At 43.0% G+C, this 23,015-nt stretch overlaps 2 protein-coding genes across 2 annotated transcripts in view; one reads left to right on the top strand and one right to left on the bottom strand.

Moving 5' to 3' along the window:
• LOC115386181 (mucin-2-like) overlaps positions 1-867 on the bottom strand; it is a 39,594-nt gene extending 38,727 nt beyond the window's left edge. The window contains exon 1 of the mRNA XM_030088402.1: positions 291-867. Within this exon, the coding sequence (XP_029944262.1) occupies positions 291-867 (577 nt within the window). The remainder of the gene's footprint in view (positions 1-290) is intronic.
• Positions 868-8,801: 7,934 nt separating this feature from the next.
• LOC115386179 (complement C1q tumor necrosis factor-related protein 3-like) lies at positions 8,802-9,596 on the top strand. The gene is made up of 3 exons (XM_030088400.1): positions 8,802-8,991; positions 9,092-9,223; positions 9,316-9,596. Exons 1-3 carry the CDS (start codon positions 8,802-8,804, stop codon positions 9,594-9,596), a joined length of 603 nt encoding a protein of 200 aa, XP_029944260.1.
• The last annotated feature ends 13,419 nt before the right edge of the window (positions 9,597-23,015 follow it).

Genomic DNA, 23,015 nt, shown 5'->3' with positions numbered 1-23,015 from the left:
ACTGGTCGGGATCCAGGGTTGATGTGGGGGGCAGACTTGATGTGCTGCATGACTAGCCGCTCGAAGCACTTCATAAGGATGGGGGCGAGTGCAACTGGGCGATAGTCATTATAGTGGGGGGGAGACAGCTTCTTAGGAACTGGGATGATGGTGGTGGCTTTGGGGCATGTGGGGACAACAGGCTGGCTCAATGAGATGTTAAAGATGTCAGTATAAACATCAGTGAGCTCCTCAGCACAGTCTCTCAAGATACGACCAGGAATGTTGTCAGGACCTGGGGCTTTTCGTACGGGTTTTCTGTGCTGGGGTGTTGTTGTCAGCCTCAAAGCGAGCAAAGAAGTCGTTCAGTTGATTCAGCAGAGAGATGGAGTTGTCACAGGTCTGCGGAGTGGGCTTATAATCCATGATAGTCTGGATCCCTCGCCACAGGTTCCTGGTGTCTCCGCTGTTAGCGAAGCGATCGGCGATCCTCCTGGAGTAATGTCTCTTGGCCTCTCTGATACCTCGTGACAGGTTAGCCCTTGCTTTCCTTATTCCTGCTTCATCCCCAGCTCTGAAGGCGGCATTCCGAGCCCTCAGGAGTCTGTGGACTTCCCCTGTCAGCCATGGTTTCTGGTTGGCGCGAGTGAAAATGGTTCTGGAGACCGTGACGTCGTCCATGCATTTCCTCATGTAGGCAGTGATGGTCTCTGTGTACTCCTGGAGGTCTATGGTGTCATTGAAGGTGGCCGCCTGTCTGAACACACTCCAGTCAGTGGTGGAAAAGCAGTCCTGGAGTGCCGCTGACGACCCCTCTGGCCACACACGGATTGTCTTCTTCGCTGGTCTGGTGATTTTAACCAGCGGCCTGTATGCTGGCAGGAGCATAACAGTAGTGTGATCTGAAGCCCCGAGGTGGGGGAGGGGGGTGGCTTTGTAGGCTCAACTGTGTGTAGTGAAAACATTGTCCAGGATATTAGTACCTCTTGTGGGAAAGTTAATATGTCCATGGAGTTGTGGAAACACGCTCTTTTGGTTAGCGTGGTTGAAATCCCCAGCCAGGATGAGGAAGGCGTCAGGATGGGCTGTCTGCTGCTCACTGATGTGCTGATTGAGTTCATTCAGTGCCCCGCTCCTGTTGTTGGTGGAGCCAGGGGGGACGTATATTGCTGCCAGTAAAACAGCTGTAATTTCTGTTGGCAGGAAGAATGGACGGCACTTGATGATCATAAACTACACCAGTGGTGAGCAGTGTTTGCAGACTACAATGGCGTCATGGCACCAGGCATCACTGATGTAAACACAGAGTCCCCCGCCGTGAGTCTTCCCCCCCTCGACGAGCGCTCTGTCAGCCCGGTAGCATGTTAGCCGATCTAGCTGGATAGCACAGTCCGGGACGCTGTCATTGAGCCATGTTTCCACGAAGACAAAGACACAGCACTCACTCAGTCTTCACATTTTTTTAATCAAATTCAAGGTTGTTTTTTTTTTTTTGGGAAAATTCCTCAACAACTACAGTTTCCACTGAATATAAATTGGTTAATTTTTTTTTCAAGTGTGAATGTAGAGGAAAAGACCTTGCGGTGAAATTATAATCTTGAGCTGAACTTGAGCTGCATGGTGTCAGCAAACTCAAGCAGAAAATGACTGAATTCATCTTTGATTCAGTCATACAGTCACAGAAATCCACACAGCTCCTCTTTTTATATAGTTTGTGTGTGAAAATGTTAATTTTCAATACTGTATTCAGTTTGAAGGTCAGTAAACAGAATGAGGAAGAACAAGAAGGAAATAAGCCATGGTTTCCAGCACCAATGTGTTACTGAATAGTAATGTGAAACATGCTGACACCTCAGTTATCTGGTTCTATGACTTTTGGGACTTTCCCTTCGAAACTTCCCCTAAAAGAAAAAATGCCATTGTGGGAGATGGAATTTGTGCTTTCCTCACCTTGGGGAGCAAGTACACACTTGTTTGAGCCTTCTTGGCCAGTGATGCTGTGTTTCTGGCCTGGGAGAAGTCTTCAGAGATCTGCACTCCCAGGAACTTGGTGCTGCTCACTAGAGATAGACCGATATGTGTAGGGCTGATACTGATTATCAGAAGTCAAGGAGGCCGATAACCAATATTTACAGCCGATTTTTTTTTTTTTTTTTAACTTTATTGCCATATGAACAAGGCATGACAAAACAATATCACTGTCCCATGACTGGGCATCATTACAAACACAGAATCAGATACAAAAAGAAAAAGAAAATACAGGCAAAGGATAGTCCTATTTCAGAAACTCAATCATCGGTCCCCACCTTCTCTCAAAAACAGGGATTTTTAATTACAGTTTTGCTGTCAACTGCTCCATTAAGGGCCAATCCCAATTCTACCCCTTACCCCTACCCCTTACCCCTACCCCTATGATATGCGCGTTCACGAGGCTTAAGGGCTATCCCAATTCTCCTTTTTGAATAGGGGTAGGGGTAAGGGGAAGGGCTATTTCACCCCTTTCAGCGAAGTCAGCATCGATGCTCCCTATTCTCTATAGGGGTAGGCGGAGTTTCACATTGGCCAGAAAAAAACAACATGGCGCCCATCACGGAGTCGCACAAATGTAAGATTGCTTTCTGTATACTATTTAAAAAGCTATAAAAAGTGTATTTGCTTCACTGAATTTATAGATAAACTAGCGTGACAGTGTCCCAGTCATGGATTAACGTTTTAGCGCTGCGCAGCACCGTTTCCAATCGTGAATTTGTAACTTATGAAGAGCACTAATCACTGAATTAACGTCATCCTTTATCATGTTTTTAACGTAATATGTTAGACACAGGGACCCCCGATGAAACCCGACTGCTGATTCAGTTTAGAGCCGGGTTCCTCAATTAGCGGACCGCGGTCCACGACCGGACCGCGGCACACCTCGCTGCTGCCCCAGGGCAAATGTATGGAAAAAAAAAAAAGAAAAAAAATCTGTCTTTAAACGCTCCATGTTCCGTGTGAGCACCGTTCTGCACCGCGCCGCTCTGTGCGTGTCCAGCGCACTCCGTCGCACCGCACTGCTCGGCAGTCCTCGGTATCGCCGCCCCCCCCCCCCCCCCCCCCCCTCCTCCTACCCGCCCCCCCTCTCCCACAGGGCGCTGAAGTCCGGACCCATGCTTGTATATAAAAAGCAAATGTGGACCTTCAAGATCTGTATTTCAGGACCCCTGGTTTAGAGGTTAAAAAGGAAGAAAAGTTTTTGAAATCAAAATACAGCGCCAAAACACATTGGGAGTAAATTATATTATTCGTCTAAGCTATAATATGTCAGTAATAAAACGTGTTTATATAAATATATCTGTATTACTTTAGGAAATTCATAAAAGAAAATAGCTTGGAAGGGGAAGTTACAGCCCAGCAAGCTTCAAAAAAGTGGGAGAACCTCAAAAAGAAATATAAGGTAAATAATAATACCATTTTCAAAAAAATAAAAGTAATTTCTAATGTAATTTCTATCATTTCTAATATCCATAATTTTTTGTTGTTATAGGAGTGCGGCGGGGCTTAAAGGGCCAAGGGGTATCCCAATTCATAGTGCTGCAAAGATAGCCCTAGCCCTCAGCCCTATTCTAAAAGGGGTAGGAGAGTGATAGGGGTAGGGCTGAGGGCTAAGGGGTAGGGGTAAGGGGTAGAATTGGGATTGGCCCTAAGAAGACTTGTCTAATTTTTTGTGTCCATTGTGTAATTGTCGGTGGCTCAGGTTTCAACCTGCAAATTGTTGTAATTTTCCTTGCAGTCATTAACATTAGATGCAGAAGAAAATGTCCAGTCAAAATATTAAAGGGTCCCAAAAAAGATTTACTTTCAGATGTTTTTTCCAGTATGTCTTTAATGTCCTTCAAATAATCTTGAACAGCAGGACAGTCCCAAAAAATATGAACTTGGTCACCCACCAGTGCACAATTTCTCCAACCATATAGGCTATTACTTTTACTAATTTTTGACAGAAAAGTTTTTAATGGAGTTCTGAAAAATCTTATTTTTGTCTTCTAGTCAAATTCTTTCCAAACCTGACTTCCCACACCATGATGATATCCTAACCAGATATTTCTCCAATCATCATCCAAAGTCACATTTAGCTCCAGTTCCCATTGCTGTTTTATATGTAGTGTATTATCTGAGATCACTCAGCAGTTTTTGGTACATCAGTGATATTTGTTTTTCCATTACACCACTACAACCACGACACAGCTGATATTCACTTGCAGTATAAGTAAAAATATTGGTATCAAAATATTGAATTGTACAAAGGCTCTCAGACTTCCATAGCTACTTCCTGTTTGTGTTTTGTAGGCTAATGACAGAGTTTTCAGTTTTTTATTATTGTTCATCTTTTTCTGAGAGAGGGAAATATGTCAGCTGGTATTGAAATAATTAGCATTTGTGTTTTGTATCGAGTCAGTGAAATATTGCTCAGTTTAATTTGTTCCAGCAAGTTCTGTGACTATTGTGCTAATTGTTAGCATGTAAATAGGTTTTCTCATACAAGTTAGCATTAAGCTAACGGGACTTTTTTTTTTCTTAATGCATGGTGTGATTTACTGTGTTTTATGATATTACTTCTGGGTAACGTTTCCTTTTACAGTACGGTAATTACCATGCATTAACATGGTAATTGCAAGGTAAGTACCATGTAATAAGGAGAAGTTACTGTAAAGTTACCATGTAATTACAGGGTAACTATGTTGCTAATTACCTAGTACTTTTAGAGTAATTACCAAGCCAATTCCAGGCAAATACCAAGTAACTACCTGGTAGTAAGTATTAATTACTGGGTAATTATAATGTATATAGCAACTATGTTGTTAATTGCCAAGTACTTACTAAGTAATTGCTAAGTAATTATCATGTAATCATTGGGAAATGTAGACTTTTTACTAGGTATTACTAGGTACTACTAGGTGTGTACGCTATGTATTTCCCTAGTAGTCAAGTGGTTTTTACTACTTACCCGGTATTTCCCAGTCACTACAACATTTACCTGGTAATTACGGTTGAACTGTGGACTACTGCAAAAGGAAGTGAGGCCTGTTTCCACGTTATTACCTGGTAACTACTTATTTGTTACCCAGGAACTGCAAAAATACCTACCTCGAAATTACATAGTTATTAAAGTGGATTTGTACTGTAAAAGGAAGTGAGGTCTGTTTCCATGTTATTACATGGTAATTACTCATTTGTTACCCAGTAAATAGAAAAGTATCTACCTGGAAATTACATAGTTATTAAAGTGGATTTGTACTGTAAAAGGAAGTGAGGTCTGTTTCCATGTTATTACCTGGTAATTACTCAGTATTTAGCCTGTTACTCGGAAACTTTCACATTACCCCACACACTTGCACCAAAAATGCGGCAAACCTCATCAGTGTCTGTGATACAGTCTCTGAACAGCACACTGTATCTGTCAGGAGATCAGAGTTTCCATCAAAACCACCATCACCAGCCATCACATTACATTAAGATGAACGCATTATTATTGCATTTCCTCACTCCAAACACCTCACTGTGACAGACATGCAAAAACAAGAGAGCTGCCAAAGTTAAACATTTTAATCAAATGGAGTTCAAGTTCTTATAAAACAATTTACAAAACTGTGCAGATTTTTAGCAGTCAGGCACCTTTTTTTTAAAGAATCAGAACAGATTTCTTTTGCAAAAAATAAAATACAAATAACATTGACAAACAATCACTATAAATCAACATTATTAAGTACACTGCTCCAGTCTTGTGAATTCACATCATCATGTGTTTTCTGCAGACCCGTCTGGTCTACAGAAACCCTTGGTCTCCATCATCCCGAATACCCAGGACCGCCGTCGCCAGGTGTTGTCACGTCGTCCACGTCCAGACTTGTACCTCCCTTGGCGTGATGAAAACGAGGACAGCACAACAGTTCCTTCTTAATGCTCAGGGTTTATTCACTGTAACACCCAAACCCCAAACGTGAGAGCTGAAAACATACAAATATACATATTAATAAACAGAAACTTACACAATAAACAACTATACACATTGCACAAAACACAAATATCTTTAAACCTTCAAATACACACATGAAATCGACATTACAACCAAAACATTCACCCAAGCCTGTAGATGAGACCACAGCCAGACCAGCACCAGCTGCAGAGCCACCACACTACCACCACGATAATGATCAACAAAACACCAAGCAAAACGGAAATATACACACCTCACTGGCTGCATCACATTGTAAGCCGTTTGTTTTTGCTCTTTGTACATACTTTTTGGAGCGTTTTTTCTCTCTCCACGTTTATCTGTGCACCACTTAATGTGGTCCTACCCGGAACGTCTGCAGACGGTTAGTTCCGCCACTCGGTGATATTTATATTTAATTAAATTTCGGTTCTACCTCCACTGAGAGAAAGCTTATTTATGGCGGAAGGTCTGCAGACGGTTAGTTCCGCCACTTGGTGATATGGTTATATTTATATTTAATTAAATTTCGGTTCCTACCTCTACTGAGAGAAAGCGTGTTTACGGCGGAACGTTCCGGGTAGGACCGCATTAAGTGGTGCACAGATAAACGTGGAGAGAGAAAAAACGCTCTAAAAACTCCGTAAAAAGAGCAAAAACAAACGGCTTACCTCCTTTACAATGTGATACGGCCAGTGAGGTGTGTATATTTCCGTTTTGCTTGGTGTTTTATTGATCATTATTGTGGTGGTAGTGTGGTGGCTCTGCAGCTGGTGCTGGGTGGCTGTGGTTCAGGCTTGGGTGAATGTTTCGGTTGTAATGTCGATTTCATGTGTGTATTTGAAGGTTTAAAGATATTTGTGTTTTGTGCAATGTGTATAGTTGTTTATTGTGTACGTTTCTGTTTATTAATATGTATATGTATTTGTATGTTTTCAGCTCTCACGTTTGGGGTTTGGGTGTTACAGTGAATAAACCCTGAGCATTAAGAAGGAACTGTTGTGCTGTCCTTGTTTTCATCATGCCAAGGGAGGTACAAGTCTGGACGTGGACGACGTGACAACACCTGACGACGGCGGTCCTGGGTATTCGGGATGATGGAGACCAAGGATTTCTGTAGACCAGACGGGTCTGCAGAAAACACATGATGATGTGAATTCACAAGACTGGAGCAGTGTACTTATTAATGTTGATTTATAGTGATTGTTTGTAAATGTTATTTGTATTTTATTTTTTGCAAAAGAAATCTGTTCTGATTCTTTAAAAAAAGGTGCCTGACTGCTAAAAATCTGCAGTTTTGTAAATTGTTTTATAAGAACTTGAACTCCATTTGATTAAAATGTTTATCTTTGGCAGCTCTCTTGTTTTTGCATGTCTGTCACAGTGAGGTGTTTGGAGTGAGGAAATGCAATAATAATGCGTTCATCTTAATGTAATGTGATGGCTGGTGATGGTAGTTTTGATGGAAACTCTGATCTCCTGACAGATACAGTGTGCTGTTCAGAGACTGGATCACTGACACTGATGGGGTTTGCTGCATTTTTGGTGCAAGTGTGTGGGGTAATGTGAAAGTTTCCGAGTAACGGGCTAAATACTGAGTAATTACCAGGTAATAACATGGAAACAGACCTCACTTCCTTTTACAGTACAAATCCACTTTAATAACTATGTAATTTCGAGGTAGGTATTTTTGCAGTTCCTGGGTAACGAATAAGTAGTTACCAGGTAATAGTGTGGAAACAGGCCTCACTTCCTTTTGCAGTAGTCTACAGTTCAACCGTAATTACCAGGTAAATGTTGTAGTTACTGGGAAATACTAAGAAGTTACCAGGTAAGTAGTAAAAACCACTTGACTACTAGGGAAATACATAGCGTACACACCTAGCAGTACCTAGTAATACCTAGTAAAAAGTCTACATTTCCCAATGATTACATGATAATTACTTAGCAATTACTTAGTAAGTACTTGGCAATTAACAACATAGTTGCTATATACATTATAATTACCCAGTAATTAATACTTACTACCAGGTAGTTACTTGGTATTTGCCTGGAATTGGCTTGGTAATTACTCTAAAAGTACTAGGTAATTAGCAACATAGTTACCCTGTAATTACATGGTAACTTTACAGTAACTTCTCCTTATTACATGGTACTTACCTTGCAATTACCATGTTAATGCATGGTAATTACCGTACTGTAAAAGGAAATGTTACCAAGTTTTTTTCTAACAATAATTTGAACGAACCTTTAATCTAAGTGTACTTCAAACGATAATGCAACTAAGAAGAAAATAAATTATTTTCAAAAAGGAACCACTGTACTCCTTTTGTTAACCGGTGAACCTGTGTCCTTCTGTGTGACTGGGGAAGCTGAGGAGAATAATATCATCCAAATTGACCTCACACACACCACTCTGTTACACTATGCAGGTTTTACCTGTGCTCAAATCTAGAAACCCCTGAGCTCATGTGGAGTCCAAAACAAAATCTTTTTAGTGGAGGGTTCGAAGGGAAAGTCTGAGAAGTCAGTGAACCAGATAACTGAGGTGTCAGCATGTTCCACATTACCATTCAGTAACACATTGGCGCTGGTAACCGTGGCTTTATTTCCTTCTTGTTCTTCCTCATTCTGTTTACTGAAATTCAAACTGAATACAGTGTTGAAAATTAACATTTTCACACACAAACTATAAAAAGAGGCGCAGGAGCTGTGTGGATTTCAGCTGTTATGACTGTATCACTCTGAATCAAAGATGAATTCAGTCATTTTCTGCTGGGTTTTGCTGATATGCAGCTCAAGTTTAGCTCAAGATTATAATTTCACTGCGATGCAGTACTATCCACCGGACATGTGTGAGCTCCTGAAGGACTTCGGTGCCTTGAGGGAAAAACTCTCTTCTGTGGAAACTCGGCTTCAGTGGGACGAAAACAGACTGTCGAGGTCTGAAACCAAACAGGAGGCCAGTGAAACCAGGCTGACAGCCATTGAAAATACCCTGACGGGCTACGAACAGAGGGTTGTGGCCCTGGAGCAGAAAGGTACAAATCCTTTTAGTCATTCTTTGGCAGGTGTATGAAAAAAACAATCATCCTGGAAAGAGGTTTGTAATGAGATTGACGGATGATTTCTTTCTTCCAGGTGAAATGAAGGTGATTTTCAGTGCAGTAACAAACGAGGGAGATATAAACCGTTGCCCCTTTGGCACAGACACAACTTTAATCTTCAGAAGAGTGATTACCAATGTTGGTGAAGCCTACAGTCCTTATACAGGTGAGAATCGTCTCCTTCTCCTGTTTGCCAACAACAGTCAGTGCGTAGGTGTGATTTCAACTACGTTACAAACTTTGCTCTTTTTTCTGCAGGTATCTTCACAGCGCCTGTTGCAGGTGTTTATTATTTCACCTTCTTCTATCAAGCTCAAGCGTATTATCCCAACCAGCTGTATCTGTACAAGAACAATGAGCCGGTTGTCCTGACCGAGGACCAGTGGACGTACTTTGACTCCAGCGATAATGGAGGCAACGCCGTGTTCCTGCAGCTGCAGCGTCTCGACCGAGTGTATGTGCTCATGGGTGGAGGGTCATATGTTAGCGATTCCAGCTATCACACAACATTCAGTGGCTTTTTGGTCACTCTGATGTAAGAAACAATGAACATGAATGAAATTGATTTAACTGATCAAACCAACTCTGATTCAAATCTGTCTGAAAAGACTCTTGTGTGTTTATGATTCTGGATACTTGTCTTTCCCTCTTGAAAAGAAATGCAAATGTAACATGAAATATGTGATTAGAAAGAGATCGATGAGAACTCAAAACACTCCAAAAACGCAATGTAGTTATTTGCAATGAGTAATGCCATTAAAGCAAAAAATAAATAGATACTGTGATTACAGAGACTCTCATTGTGTGTGTGTGTGTGTGTAGTTGGAGATAGTCGAGTATGTGTGTGGAGAGATCAGATAGATGATAGATCGATAGATGGACAGATAGATACAGTAGATAAAGTAGAGAAACCGAAACAAGTGTTTCTGTTTCTCTTTGTCACATATCTAAAGATAAAACAATATAAATAAGATATATGTACAGGTGTAAAATATTCAGAATACTTGAGTCCTAATTTACAAATTGGCAAAAGCAGACTCTGAGCAAGTGGATGCATTACTGTTCATGGGGAGGGGGCAGACTGGTAGCCTCATAAACCATCCCCGCCCACTCCACATCCACATTTGGATTGTGGAGCAAGGGTGGATCTGGGGACAAGGCAATAATAAGAGAATGCAATGGAGCAGTGCGACTGATGAGCCAATCAGCGTTGCCACATTTTGTTTTCAAATTGATTTGGCGAATTCCAGTGGCAAAACCGGAAGTGACGCCATCGCTGCATGTAGCGGAGGTTACGGAGATAAATTTTAACCGTCATCTGAAAGCTGCAATAAGTAAAGTTATAGCCAAAATACCAAGTATTACAATAATCAAGCAAGAGCAAGAGTCTGTGCCTGGTGAGTTTCTAACAGGAAAGGACATTTTTGTGTGTCTTTGAGAGAAGCTAATGCATATTGACCATCATTGATCTTCATTGTTTTCCAATCAGAGGGAAATCAGTGAAGTTGCTGGTTGTCTTCAGTATTTTTTGCAGTTTTCTGGCAGGAAGCAGTGCAGCTTCCATTCCACACCGGGAGAACACTCTCAATGGGAGTGAGGTAGCTCAGCCCACTGCTCTTCTCCCTGCTGACCCACAACTGCTTGGCAACTGACAGCAGCAGCCACATCATCAAAGACCATAATCTCCTCAATGTGGATAAAACCAAAGAGATTATTGTTGATTTCAGGAGAAAACAGTCGTGGAGAGGGTGGGCAGTATAGGAATAGACCGATCATCAGTGCCGATATACAGCATTATGACGGATATTGAATTTTTAAAAATCCAACGGCCGTTAAGAGATCAAGATGAAATGGGATTATTTTGCCTCAGATCCAGCCGTTCTCTGTCTGGAGCTCTGCCTCTAGCGTTGTCCCACCCACAGCACCATCTGATTGGTGTCACTCAGAGCTGGCAGGGCGAACAGCCAGTCAGCAGTGAAATCTGCCTGCAGAGCCATAGATATATGTGCATAGAGGAAAGGAGCGAAGAAGCGCCATCTGTGGAACAAGCTTCGGAAAGAAGAGATTTGTCTCCTGACTGGTAGATTAGTCATGTAAAGGCTGAATTCTGCTTTCCACACAGAAGTAGGTAACGTTTCCTTTTACAGTACGGTAATTACCATGCATTAACATGGTAATTGCAAGGTAAGTACCATGTAATAAGGGGAAGTTACTGTAAAGTTACCATGTAATTACAGGGTAACTATGTTGCTAATTACCTAGTACTTTTAGAGTAATTACCAAGCCAATTCCAGGCAAATACCAAGTAACTACCTGGTAGTAAGTATTAATTACTGGGTAATTATAATGTATATAGCAACTATGTTGTTAATTGCCAAGTACTTACTAAGTAATTGCTAAGTAATTATCATGTAATCATTGGGAAATGTAGACTTTTTACTAGGTATTACTAGGTACTGCTAGGTGTGTACGCTATGTATTTCCCTAGTAGTCAAGTGGTTTTTACTACTTACCTGGTAACTTCTTAGTATTTCCCAGTAACTACAACATTTACCTGGTAATTACGGTTGAACTGCAGACTACTGCAAAAGGAAGTGAGGCCTGTTTCCACACTATTACCTGGTAACTACTTATTCGTTACCCAGGAACTGCAAAAATACCTACCTCGAAATTACATAGTTATTAAAGTGGATTTGTACTGTAAAAGGAAGAGGTCTGTTTCCATGTTATTACATGGTAATTACTCATTTGTTACCCAGTAAATAGAAAAGTATCTACACAAGATACTACCACAAGACTTATTAATGTTGATTTATAGTGATTGTTTGTAAATGTTATTTGTATTTTATTTTTTGCAAAAGAAATCTGTTCTGATTCTTTAAAAAAAAGGTGCCTGACTGCTAAAAATCTGCACAGTTTTGTAAATTGTTTTATAAGAACTTGAACTCCATTTGATTAAAATGTTTAACTTTGGCAGCTCTCTTGTTTTTGCATGTCTGTCACAGTGAGGTGTTTGGAGTGAGGAAATGCAATAATAATGCGTTCATCTTAATGTAATGTGATGGCTGGTGATGGTAGTTTTGATGGAAACTCTGATCTCCTGACAGATACAGTGTGCTGTTCAGAGACTGGATCACAGACACTGATGAGGTTTGCCGCATTTTTGGTGCAAGTGTGTGGGGTAATGTGAAAGTTTCCGAGTAACAGGCTAAATACTGAGTAATTACCAGGTAATAACATGGAAACAGACCTCACTTCCTTTTACAGTACAAATCCACTTTAATAACTATGTAATTTCCAGGTAGATACTTTTCTATTTACTGGGTAACAAATGAGTAATTACCATGTAATAACATGGAAACAGACCTCACTTCCTTTTACAGTACAAATCCACTTTAATAACTATGTAATTTCGAGGTAGGTATTTTTGCAGTTCCTGGGTAACAAATAAGTAGTTACCAGGTAATAACGTGGAAACAGGCCTCACTTCCTTTTGCAGTAGTCCACAGTTCAACCGTAATTACCAGGTAAATGTTGTAGTGACTGGGAAATACCGGGTAAGTAGTAAAAACCACTTGACTACTAGGGAAATACATAGCGTACACACCTAGTAGTACCTAGTAATACCTAGTAAAAAGTCTACATTTCCCAATGATTACATGATAATTACTTACCTCAACTGGAAAGATGTATGTCTTCCGACCCGCTTCTCGGCAAGAGGAGGCAAGCTCAGCATACTTTTCCCTCTTCCTCTCGAATGCTGCCTCCATCCCTTCTTCCCAAGGTATGGTCAGCTCTCCCATGATGACACACTTGGCAGAATTGGACCAGATTACAATATCTGAAGAGATGACATGACATTGTGTTCTGGGAACTTGAGTTGGCGACCAACATCGGCTGTTAGCTGCCACTTTCCTCCTGGAGCCAACAGAGACCGCTCTCGCACTGAACTACTGAGTGCCTCTCCCCCTTTTCTGATGAACTGAATAGGCTGGTGCAGTGGAGTTACTGGGCTTGACTTGTTTACCTGCAATCTGCGCACCTCGATCACTTCGGCTATTTTCTGCAGTCCTCGTTGTGTCGCCACCCATAACGACCCTGTGTCAGGGCTGCTTTGCAGCTGGACAGGATGTGTTGTAGGCTGGGATTTTGGTGGCTGCAGAGAGGGCAAAGATCATCTGTGCCGTACCACAGATGCAGGTTCTGTGGACTTGGGAGGGTATCGTACGTGCTCCTAATCAGGAAACTTAGCCGGGCTGGGGGCATTTTCCACAAGTCGGCCCATGTGATGGATCTTTCGATTACGCCTTCCCATGTTGTCCACTTGCCTTGGAGAGACTGGCTCATTGCTTTGAGCCTGTAACCTTCATGCTCCCATTTCGTGACCTCTTGGACAATCAGCTTTTTCCTCTCTGCCTCGGTGGCTTTTGACCACATCTTAGTTGTTGTTCCCCATCCGAGGCCTGCTCTCCCATGTTGTACCATTCCCACAACCTCTTGGTGTTTTAGTTGGGTAATGGCCTGGTCTATTGCCTGGGATGCATCCCATTTTCTTCCAGTGCTAACAGTTGGCTTTGCTTTTTGCACCACTGGATCAGCAGAATCTTTCAGCTCTAGGACCAAGCGGACCTTTTCCAGTTTAAAGCTTTGCATTGGAAGCCTCAAGATGTTCTTTCCAAACAGAACTGAATTGGAATGGCAACGAGGAAGTCCAAGCCACTTCTGGATGTAGGAGTTGGCCTTTGTGTCCATTTTCAGAACTGAGGATGAGGTGATGCTATACAATTTAAGGGGCCACATCAAACGGTAGTACAGGGTGAACTGGTAGCACCAAACTTTGAACTTCCCCGGCAATGGGGATTCATCAATCTTTTTCAGGCCATCAGCTAGCTGCATTGCGGCCGATGTAACCATCTGCTTGCCTGACAGGTCCGCAGTATACAGCCTTCCCAAGCTCTTTATTGGTTGGTCTTTTAGGAGCGAAAAGGCCTCACTGTTTATGGAAAACATGATATCCTTCGTGCCGCCCTTCCGGATTGAGAGGCTGCGTGACTTGCATTGTTTCATCTTCATCCTGGCCAGTGTTGTTTTCGTTAACGATGACGACAACGAAAATATTTCATCAACGTCCTTTTTTTCCTTGACTAAAACGAGACGTGACGAGCTAAAAAATATCTCTTTAAAGACGGAAATTGTGACGAGATGTATCTGTTGTTTTCGTTAACGAGACGAGACGAAAATGTCAATATTTGACTTTCAAAATAAATTAAAATGAATACGATTCCCCCAGTTTGTTCACGCAGATCGGCTGCTTTACTCTGAAAATATCAGCAATTCACGAGCTGCTTCCTGTTTGGCCACGCCTACACTGCATGCACCGGCGCACTACAGAGCGTGGTAGCAACTTTCGCTGGGGCTTGGCGGGAGGAAAAGATGAAGTGATTTATGGATGTACTTTAATCAGAATCCAGCAGAAAATAAAACAGAATGCCTCGTAGTGGGAGACAGAGGAACTAATCCAACTGTTTGACTGTTTGTTCTTACCGTCAAACTGCAATAGGAGCCCACCATTGATTAGTGAAGTTTTTTTCCCCCAAGTACCTATAAATCTTTACTTTTCCTTCTTTTTTTTTTCTCTCTCATAATTTAGGTGTTGTCTTATTTTGAAGAAATGTATTTTCACTTTTGTTTAAAATTTGTATAGAGAAAATTCAGGTAAGGAATACTTACAAAGTTTATCAAACTCAAGTTATGTTTGTCATTTCAGTTTTGAAGACTTCCAAGTGTTTCATACCATCAAGTGCACCCAAGGAATTAATTTTGTTTATTTCAATTGTTTTACTGGTAGTATTTTCCTAATAACCATCTTAATATTGGTTTTATCACTCATCCAAAAGTAATAACAGGCAGTTCCTCTTACCAGTTCAAATCAGTAACAGAAACATAACAGACCAGTTTTAATAAAAGATCTCAGCCTTTATATCAGTATGGACATTATAAAAATAGCTTGAAAGTATCAGCAAAACTCCTATTAGTCCTCTCATTCTGTCTGGCAGAGCTCATATAAGCACTGCACTGAGGTTGTAAAGTATCAGACTAGTCCAGTTTATTATTTAATATTCAAAAGGCATCAATGTGCTCTGTTGGTTTTGTGCCATTTAAGTATATTTTATTATGTTTGTTTGGTTTACAATTTCCTTTGTCTTTTTCCTTTTAAGGCTTTTTTTATGACTAAAACGGGACTAAAACCCATTTGGTTTTCATCGGCTAAAACTAGACTAAAACTATGAAGTGTTGAAATGACTAAAATGTGACTAAAACTAATAAGCATTTCATCCAAAAGACTAAGGCTAAAACTAAATCAAAACAGGCTGCCAAAAACAACACTGATCCTGGCCCACGTCAGCAGTTCTTCGAGCCTTTTTAGGAGTCTGTGAGTGCATGCTGCCATCTGTAGGAGCGTGGTGACATCGTCCATGTAGTACCTGAGGGCTGGAAGCCTCTGGCCCGATGGGGATCTGACTCCTTTTACTGACTGTCTCCCTCCAATCAGGATGATCTCAAAATACTCCGAAGATTTTGGACCCACGAGTCTATGCTTCTACTGCTGTGTTTCGGTATATCCTTCCGTGGAGCACTGTGCATGCGTAGGTCTGTGTGGATCAAAGCATTATTTTAACGGATTGGAAAAAAAAACACGTCTTTTATAATGCTTTATAACCATTCAGATTTACTTCACGTGCTAATATGCTGTCCCCTGAACCACTGGAAGGAGTATTTTGTCCACTTTCTCAGTCTGGCTCTGTCTCCTCTTCACCTGCCGTAGTTGAGCTAAGCTAACTACGATGCTAACAGCTGTTAGCCAGGCACTGGACGAACGGACACAAAAAAGGTATTTATGAGCTTATCTCACTCTGTAAATGATCGGGATAGGGTGTGGGTCCAAAATCTTCGGAGTATTCCTTTAAAGGCTGCTGTGAATAGTATGGGAGAAATATTGCTATTCCTTTTTCCACTTTGTGCCATCCAGATGTGACTTGTGGGGTTGTGAAGGACACAGTGAGGTTGTTAAAGTAGTTGGTAATCAGGCTCTCGGTACATGGTGGACCGTAGAAGAACTTGAGGGCAAACCAGATGAGTGGGGAACAGATCCATATGAATTTTCAAGATCTAACCACACAATATGAAAGTCTGACTTGTTGCGCTTTGCTGTTTGGATCTGATCCCAAATCATCATTGAGTGCTCCATGCAGCCCCGGAACCCTGGCACTCCTGCCTTTTGACAACTGGTATCGATGTACTTGTGAGAGAGGAAATAGCTGGTCATTCGCCTTGCCAACACTGTGAAAAAGATCTTCCCCTCTACATTCAGAAGAGAAATGCCTCTGAATTAATTGATCTTCTGGGAGTCTTTCTCCTTTGGGATGAAGATGGTGATTGCTCTGCACCATGCCTGCAGGATGGACTTTGTTTTCCAGGCAACACACATCATCTTCCATAGTAGCTTGAGGACAAGGGGGCAGTTCTTATAAACTTTATAAGGAACACCGTTTGGGCCAGCTGCTGATGCCGTTCTTGCTTGCTTTACCACCTGGTTGACTTCGGACCATTTCAGAGGTGTGGTGTCGAATGGTAATGACGGCTCTGGAGGATGAGGGACATAGCCTGGTGGACCTAGGGGGCTTTCTTGGAGGTTATCGCCAATCGCTGCTTTTATGTGGTTTTCTAATTCCTGCTCGGTTGCATGCAAGGTCCCGGACTTCTTTTCCTCTAGCAGACTGCGGGCGTGTCTGAACGGGTCCCGAAGAAAACTTGATCTGGCTTTCTCCTTCCGACTTCTGCGCTTTCTGATCCTCTCAGCTCTCCTTAGTTGGGTCAGTCTTCCTCTCAGCTGGTTCCACAAGCATTCCAGGCCCTCCTTCTCTTCCTTCTCTGCTTTCCTCCAAGCCTTCCAGAGGAGGCGGCATTCCTTATCAATAGGGATGGGGCGAGATCTCGTGTCACGAGATCTCGCGAGATCGAATTGCCGCAAGATCTCGCGAGATCGAATGCCGCGAGATTGAGTACGTTTATATAAAGGCAAAAACTCTATTAACTGGAATATTGACGGAATAATACATTACATGGCGCACAGCCAAATAAACACGTGCAAAACCCTGAATCTGCTCATATTCATATTTAAAAACCCAGTCGAAAGGGACATGAAATACTGTTCTGCGCATGTTCTATCCGCAAGGAATCTTGGTCTTTTGAGTACACAAACTACTTGTGATACCTTTTAATTGATACGATGTAAAGAAAATGTGCAGAAACGATCGTACAGTTCTTCTCTTTTATTGAAAAAACGGTGCATCGCATCAATGAACATTTTACCATGTCTTGCCGGCTCACACTCTTTTTCTAACAACATGCAGAGAGAGCCTGCAGCGGCTGCGGCGCCCTTCTTCCTCTGTGGTGTCTGTGTAAAATAAGGTTGAACATGCAAACAGCGCACCTAGTTGCATGAAGTGTAAATGCAGTCATGGCGTCATCTGTGCGCCGCGGTTTGAATGGGAATAGGGGAACTAGGCGCAGTGTACAGCGGAGGGTGCCGTGGCCGTACAAGGGGCGCCCCGACCCGACACTCCGTGCTCCGACGCTGCATGTGAGTCCCCCCCACCCCCCCACCCCCCGTCTCGTCTCGTCTCGATCTCGTGGACTCAATCTCGCGAGACATCTCGTCTCGTGGAATTTGTGTCTCGTCCCACCCCTACTTAAAAAGCTGCAGGATCTCCTTCTCCCGCCTTCTATACAAACCTTGTGTAGAAATACACTGTGCTGAATGTATGAGGACACAAATTAATGATTTGTGACTCTTTATGTTCTATTGAGGGTATTTCAAGAGAAATTTACGATGCGTTTTTGCGATTTGATGAATCTGGTGATGTGGGTCTGGACAGATCTGTCTCTTTCTGAAGGGCAGCAGTGAGAATAGGTGTCCCAAATGTGAAGTGTCAGAGGTTATGCGTCTGGACTTGTACAAACATCTGGTGTTCCAGATGTCTGACAGAGAGAGACCGAGAGCACAGCTGTGCTGCTTTTCTGATAGAATCTGTAAAAAGACAACAGCAGTTCTTAACAAAGGTTGATCTTCTTCAGTGGCCTCAAAAAGTAGAAACACGGCTGTGTTTTTTTTCCCAACAGAGTTATAGGGAGAAGGGGTCGAGGACATTTGCACGTCCCTGATGAGATAAGAGCCTCACCTGCAGACCAGGTTCTCAGTCATGGCGCACCCAGATGTTGGGGCAGCAGCTGTGTCCTTAATCATTCAGGCATTTCATCTTCAGGATAGGTATGCCTAGGTCATTAGGTATGATAGGTCATTATGTACGTGAATAAAAAACAACTTCAAAATAACAGCAATGCAGCTTTAGTCCATGTATGAGGTAAAATGAGAAAATACGTTTATTTTGTAATTTCCAATTAAAGCTATAGTGCGTAACTTCGGTCGCCCTCTAGCGGAATTCTGCGTTCTTACAACAATAAAGCAGGCGCTTCCACATGACGTACGCCCAGCTGTCCCCCCCTCCCCCTCTCCCCACAACCTGCCGCGGTGATTCGCGTTTCCACAGCGCGAATCACCATTGGAAACTGTTTTTATTCTGTGTGAATAAGGACAGCTGGTGAAAAAAAATGGATTCTCCCGAAGAGGTAATTACTGTTTTCTTTTTTTTTTGCCACAGAAACGCAAATAGCTTATTACAAATGAGACAAGGTGCCTGCTAATTTGTAACTGACAGGTTAGTGGATGAAAAGACCCAGTGGTCGTCAGCGGAAATAATTTGTTGTCCGTTGGTCTCCAGTAGCTGCTTCTTGAGAAAAACGAAGTGTTACACACAAAGTACAGTGTTTCCTGCAGGAAAAGAGTTTGGTGGTGGTGGGGGGTAGCATGTGGTGTCGCTGCTAACGCTGCTGGCTGCTAGCGCTGCTAACGCTGCCGGTGTTCTACCGTCTGAGAGGTTTTTTTTTTTTTTTTTTTTTTTTTTTTTTCCCCTCTCCGTTGTCCGGGTGCTGCACAATTTAGCATGGGCGGGGTGCCCAGACTGAACCCTGAAGTAGCATGTCGCTTCCTTGGTCTGCCTGAGACTGTGAGCTGAGCCTGTTGCTATGAGACCCTCCGTGCGTCCTCCCCCTCCCTTCTTGTTGTGACGTAAAATGCGTAATTTCCTGCGCGCCAGCGCGGGAATGTCGCCGGTCGACATGCAAACCAATAATTATATATATTGAAAAATCCCGCGACATGTTAGAGGAGCCGATCGGCTTAATCTGCATTTTGTCATCTCCACTAGTAGTGGCTTGGCTAAAACGGACGTTCATAGACATTTAAAAGTTACGCACTATAGCTTTAACCTCACGTGGGCCGGTCAGAGTCAAACAAAGGGCCGGATGTGGCCCGGGGCGTACAATGCCCAGGTCTAGTCTAAACGAAGCCATAAATACTTTTATGTTGGTTCATTAGTTACCCATGTTGACCACTAGGTGGACACAGCACTGAGTGGAAAACAGGAAGTAGAGAGACATGAGGGAGTGACAGAAGTCAGAGAAGGAAAAGCAGGGGAGAAGTTCATTATAATTCTACAACTGGTGTAATAGTGTGTTTTTAACTTGTTTGATGAAAGAAGAGATTTGTGGTGTGGAAAACACTAATTAGCATAACAATATTCCGCCTGCATTTCATGTGTGTGAGGTAGTTATCCTCTGATATGCTCATTTGCACACTGAGAAGATTGTTTAAGAAGTTTTTTGTCTGTTATTTACATGAAGAGCTAGAATTGAGTTGATTCTCTTACTTAAAGCTAGGGTAGACGATGTTGTCCAAAAGCACTTTTTGTCATACTGAGTGAAATGCTCCTTACCCCCTGGGAGAAGTCAATACATTATGTGGACAGAAAAAGGTGCGGAAAAAATCTGACCACTGTAGCGGCCAAAGGACAGTAAAAACTCCGACCAATCGCAAGGCGCAGACCGCTCTTAAGAAACCAATCAAATCCCTTCGCTGTTCTACCAGCCCCCGGCGCATACATTTCAATGGTGTGCACTGGCACTGGTTCAGTGCGTGCACACGCGTTGCCAAGGCGCTCTCGGCGCTTGCGGCTCGTGTGAAAAATAGAACGAAGTGGAGCGGGCGCGCTGCGCTCCTATGCGCGTTGTGTGCGGGCAGTCAGAAAGGTTAATAACATTGGAGGCGATCACAAACTGGCGCTTCTGGAGCTCCTCCAATGGGGTGGGAGCTGGACGGAGCCTTGGGGAGATGCTATATTCATGCTACATGCTAGTTTTCCAAGATCGCCGACCCTAGCTTTAAGTGTGTATGTTTACAACTTGTAATGTGATCTTGAAATGTCAGATAGGACCTTAGTATTGAATGAAGTATATTTGATGACTGAAGAGTGTGATGTAATGAAAATAAATTGAGATATTTATCTCCTTATATTAGTTTCCACAGTGTTTAATTTAGATCTTTAACAAAGTTCAAAATTGTCTTTATTATGATTAATATGAAGCGTGGACTCTATAATTGACCAGGAAGTAGGTGCACACAGTTCAGGGTTAAAGTCATGGGAGAAGTCGAGCAACCAGGAACTCTGTGATGTCATCCCTTCCAAGCGGCGGTCGCCATATTGACTTGGGGGGAAAAACAATCACTTTTCGTCTCCCAGGCTTCAGCGGCTTTCGCGATGCCGAAGAGTTGCTGTGTGTTCGGAAAGAAACACAGCTCCAAATGAAAATGAGTGCACTGCGGCCCAAACAGGACTGTGTCACCAGATGGAATTCCACCTATCACATGTTGCTGCAGTTTCTCATCAACAAAAACCCCATCCTCTCCACCCCGGCTGTCACAAATGCACCGGTTAGACCTTTACTGCCAAACGAATGGATGGTTTTCTGAGGAAATGGTCCCCATCCTGAATCAGAAAGGTATGTAGGCCAGCTGCTCAGCAGAGGATTTCTATTGTGTGGATGATTTTTCCTGATGATCAATGAATTTGGTACTTCATCTTAAGATATTTGTGTTAGAAAGTGCAATACATCACCATTATTGTGTCACTTGAATAATATTCACTATTTTCTCAGCAGCTTCATGACCGCCTGCAAAGTCATCCTGCAGGAGAAGGCAGTGCTGCACCAGTGTCAGTTGTTTGGAGCTAATTCCTTGAACACATAAAGGTGGAAAATATAAATCACACTTTTTTTCTTTAAATTTACAAGTTTCTCTCATATCAAAATGTCATCATGAAAATGAAATCTCTACAAATGAAGGTACACTGATGTGGTGGAAACACCGGGAGCTTGCATACAGCCAGCCCAACCAAAGTCGCAGTGAGGAAGCTCCATGTTGTGGCAACAACGGTTCCATCCAAAAGAGTCTCTAAGGAAGGGCAAATATTATCAGAGAAAAGAAATTCCCTCAAGCCAGCAGCAGTTCGCTCACTTGTCTTCCTGAATTCAAATTTGCCAGAGTGAGAGCGAGAGGAGGCAGAATCCATAATGGATGCAAAAGCTTCATTATTTCAGGGATGTCCTTAAAGGGCAACTCCGGTTTTTTGACACCTGGACCTTATTTATAGGTGTGTGCATGCTCATATACTCACTCAGACAAACATCGTGCAGCTCGGAGTCCTTCAGAAGTTATTTAGATCCAAACGATGCAGCCTCACTAGCGGGGGTGCCACAGCATTGGAGCGTTAGCGCGGGACTTAATCTCTGCAAAGTCGCTCATTTCGGCTGTATTTCTTCATCCATCGCCAGTGTTATAAAGTCAGCTCGTCTACCGTCTTCAGGTGGGTCAGCTGAAGAGTTGAGTTTTCGCTAACTTAGCCACAATTAGCTCGGATGGGAACGTTGCGGAGCTCCTCTCCCCAGCAGAGAGGCACTTTGAGTCGGCCTCGGCTGTCACGGTGCCCCGGCGTCTGACTTCCAGGGGCCGAGTTGGAAAACGGCCCTCAGCTGCTCCACGGAGGCTCCGGACACCCGCGAAGACGCACGGCTCACACGCGGCCGCTGGGCCGCTGGACGTCTCTCCTCGCCGGGAGGAAGCGTATCTCCGCTCCCCGGCAGATGCGCGCTCCGGGCCGGCCGCGGGACGCACGACGGCCCGCCGCGCCGAGGCCGGTGCTCTCTCCTCGCCGGGAGGAAGCGTATCTCTGCTCCCCGGCGGATGCGCGCTCCACGCCGGCCGCGGGACACGCGACGTCCCGCCGCGCCGCGGCCGGAGCTCTCTCCTCGCCGGGAGGAAGCATATCTCCGCTCCCCGGCGGATGCGCGCTCCGCCCCAGGCCGCGGGACACCGCCGGAGGCCCCCCTTCCGACCGAAAGGCAACCCAGCGCCGATGAAGGAAAAATACAGCCGAAATGAGCGACTTTGCAGAGATTATGTCCCGCGCTAACGCTCCATTGCTGTGGCACCCCCGCTAGCGCAGCTACATCGTTTGGATCTAAATAACTTCTGAAGGACTCCGAGCTGCACAATGTTTGTCTGAGTGAGTATATGAGCATGCACACACCTATAAATAAGGTCCAGGTGTCAAAAAACCGGAGTTGCCCTTTAACGGAGTTCACACTTATTGTTTATACTTATTACATTGTTCCAAATGTTCTACAATTTTCCACTGACATCTCCGTCATGTCCAAGTTTTAATTTTATTTCATTTATATTTTTATATCCACTTTATTCTTATTTTTGTTCTTTCTGTATTACAAAAATATTCTTGTGTGGTTTACATTGGTTTTGTCAATGTTCATATTGTTCTGATTGTTCTACAATTTGGCACTGACATTTCCATCGGGTCTTTTTTTTATTCTAGCTTTATTTATCTTTTTGATAAACACTTTATATTTATTCTCTTTCTGTATTACAAAATTATTCTTGAGTGGTTTACATTGTTCTTCATCATCTCCTAATTTTAAATCGTTTCCAT

This window comes from Salarias fasciatus, chromosome 3 (assembly GCF_902148845.1).
Source record: "Salarias fasciatus chromosome 3, fSalaFa1.1, whole genome shotgun sequence".
Taxonomy (NCBI): Eukaryota; Metazoa; Chordata; class Actinopteri; order Blenniiformes; family Blenniidae; genus Salarias; species Salarias fasciatus.
Note: the sequence above shows the minus strand (reverse complement) of the source record. Positions and strands in the feature narration are given on the sequence as shown.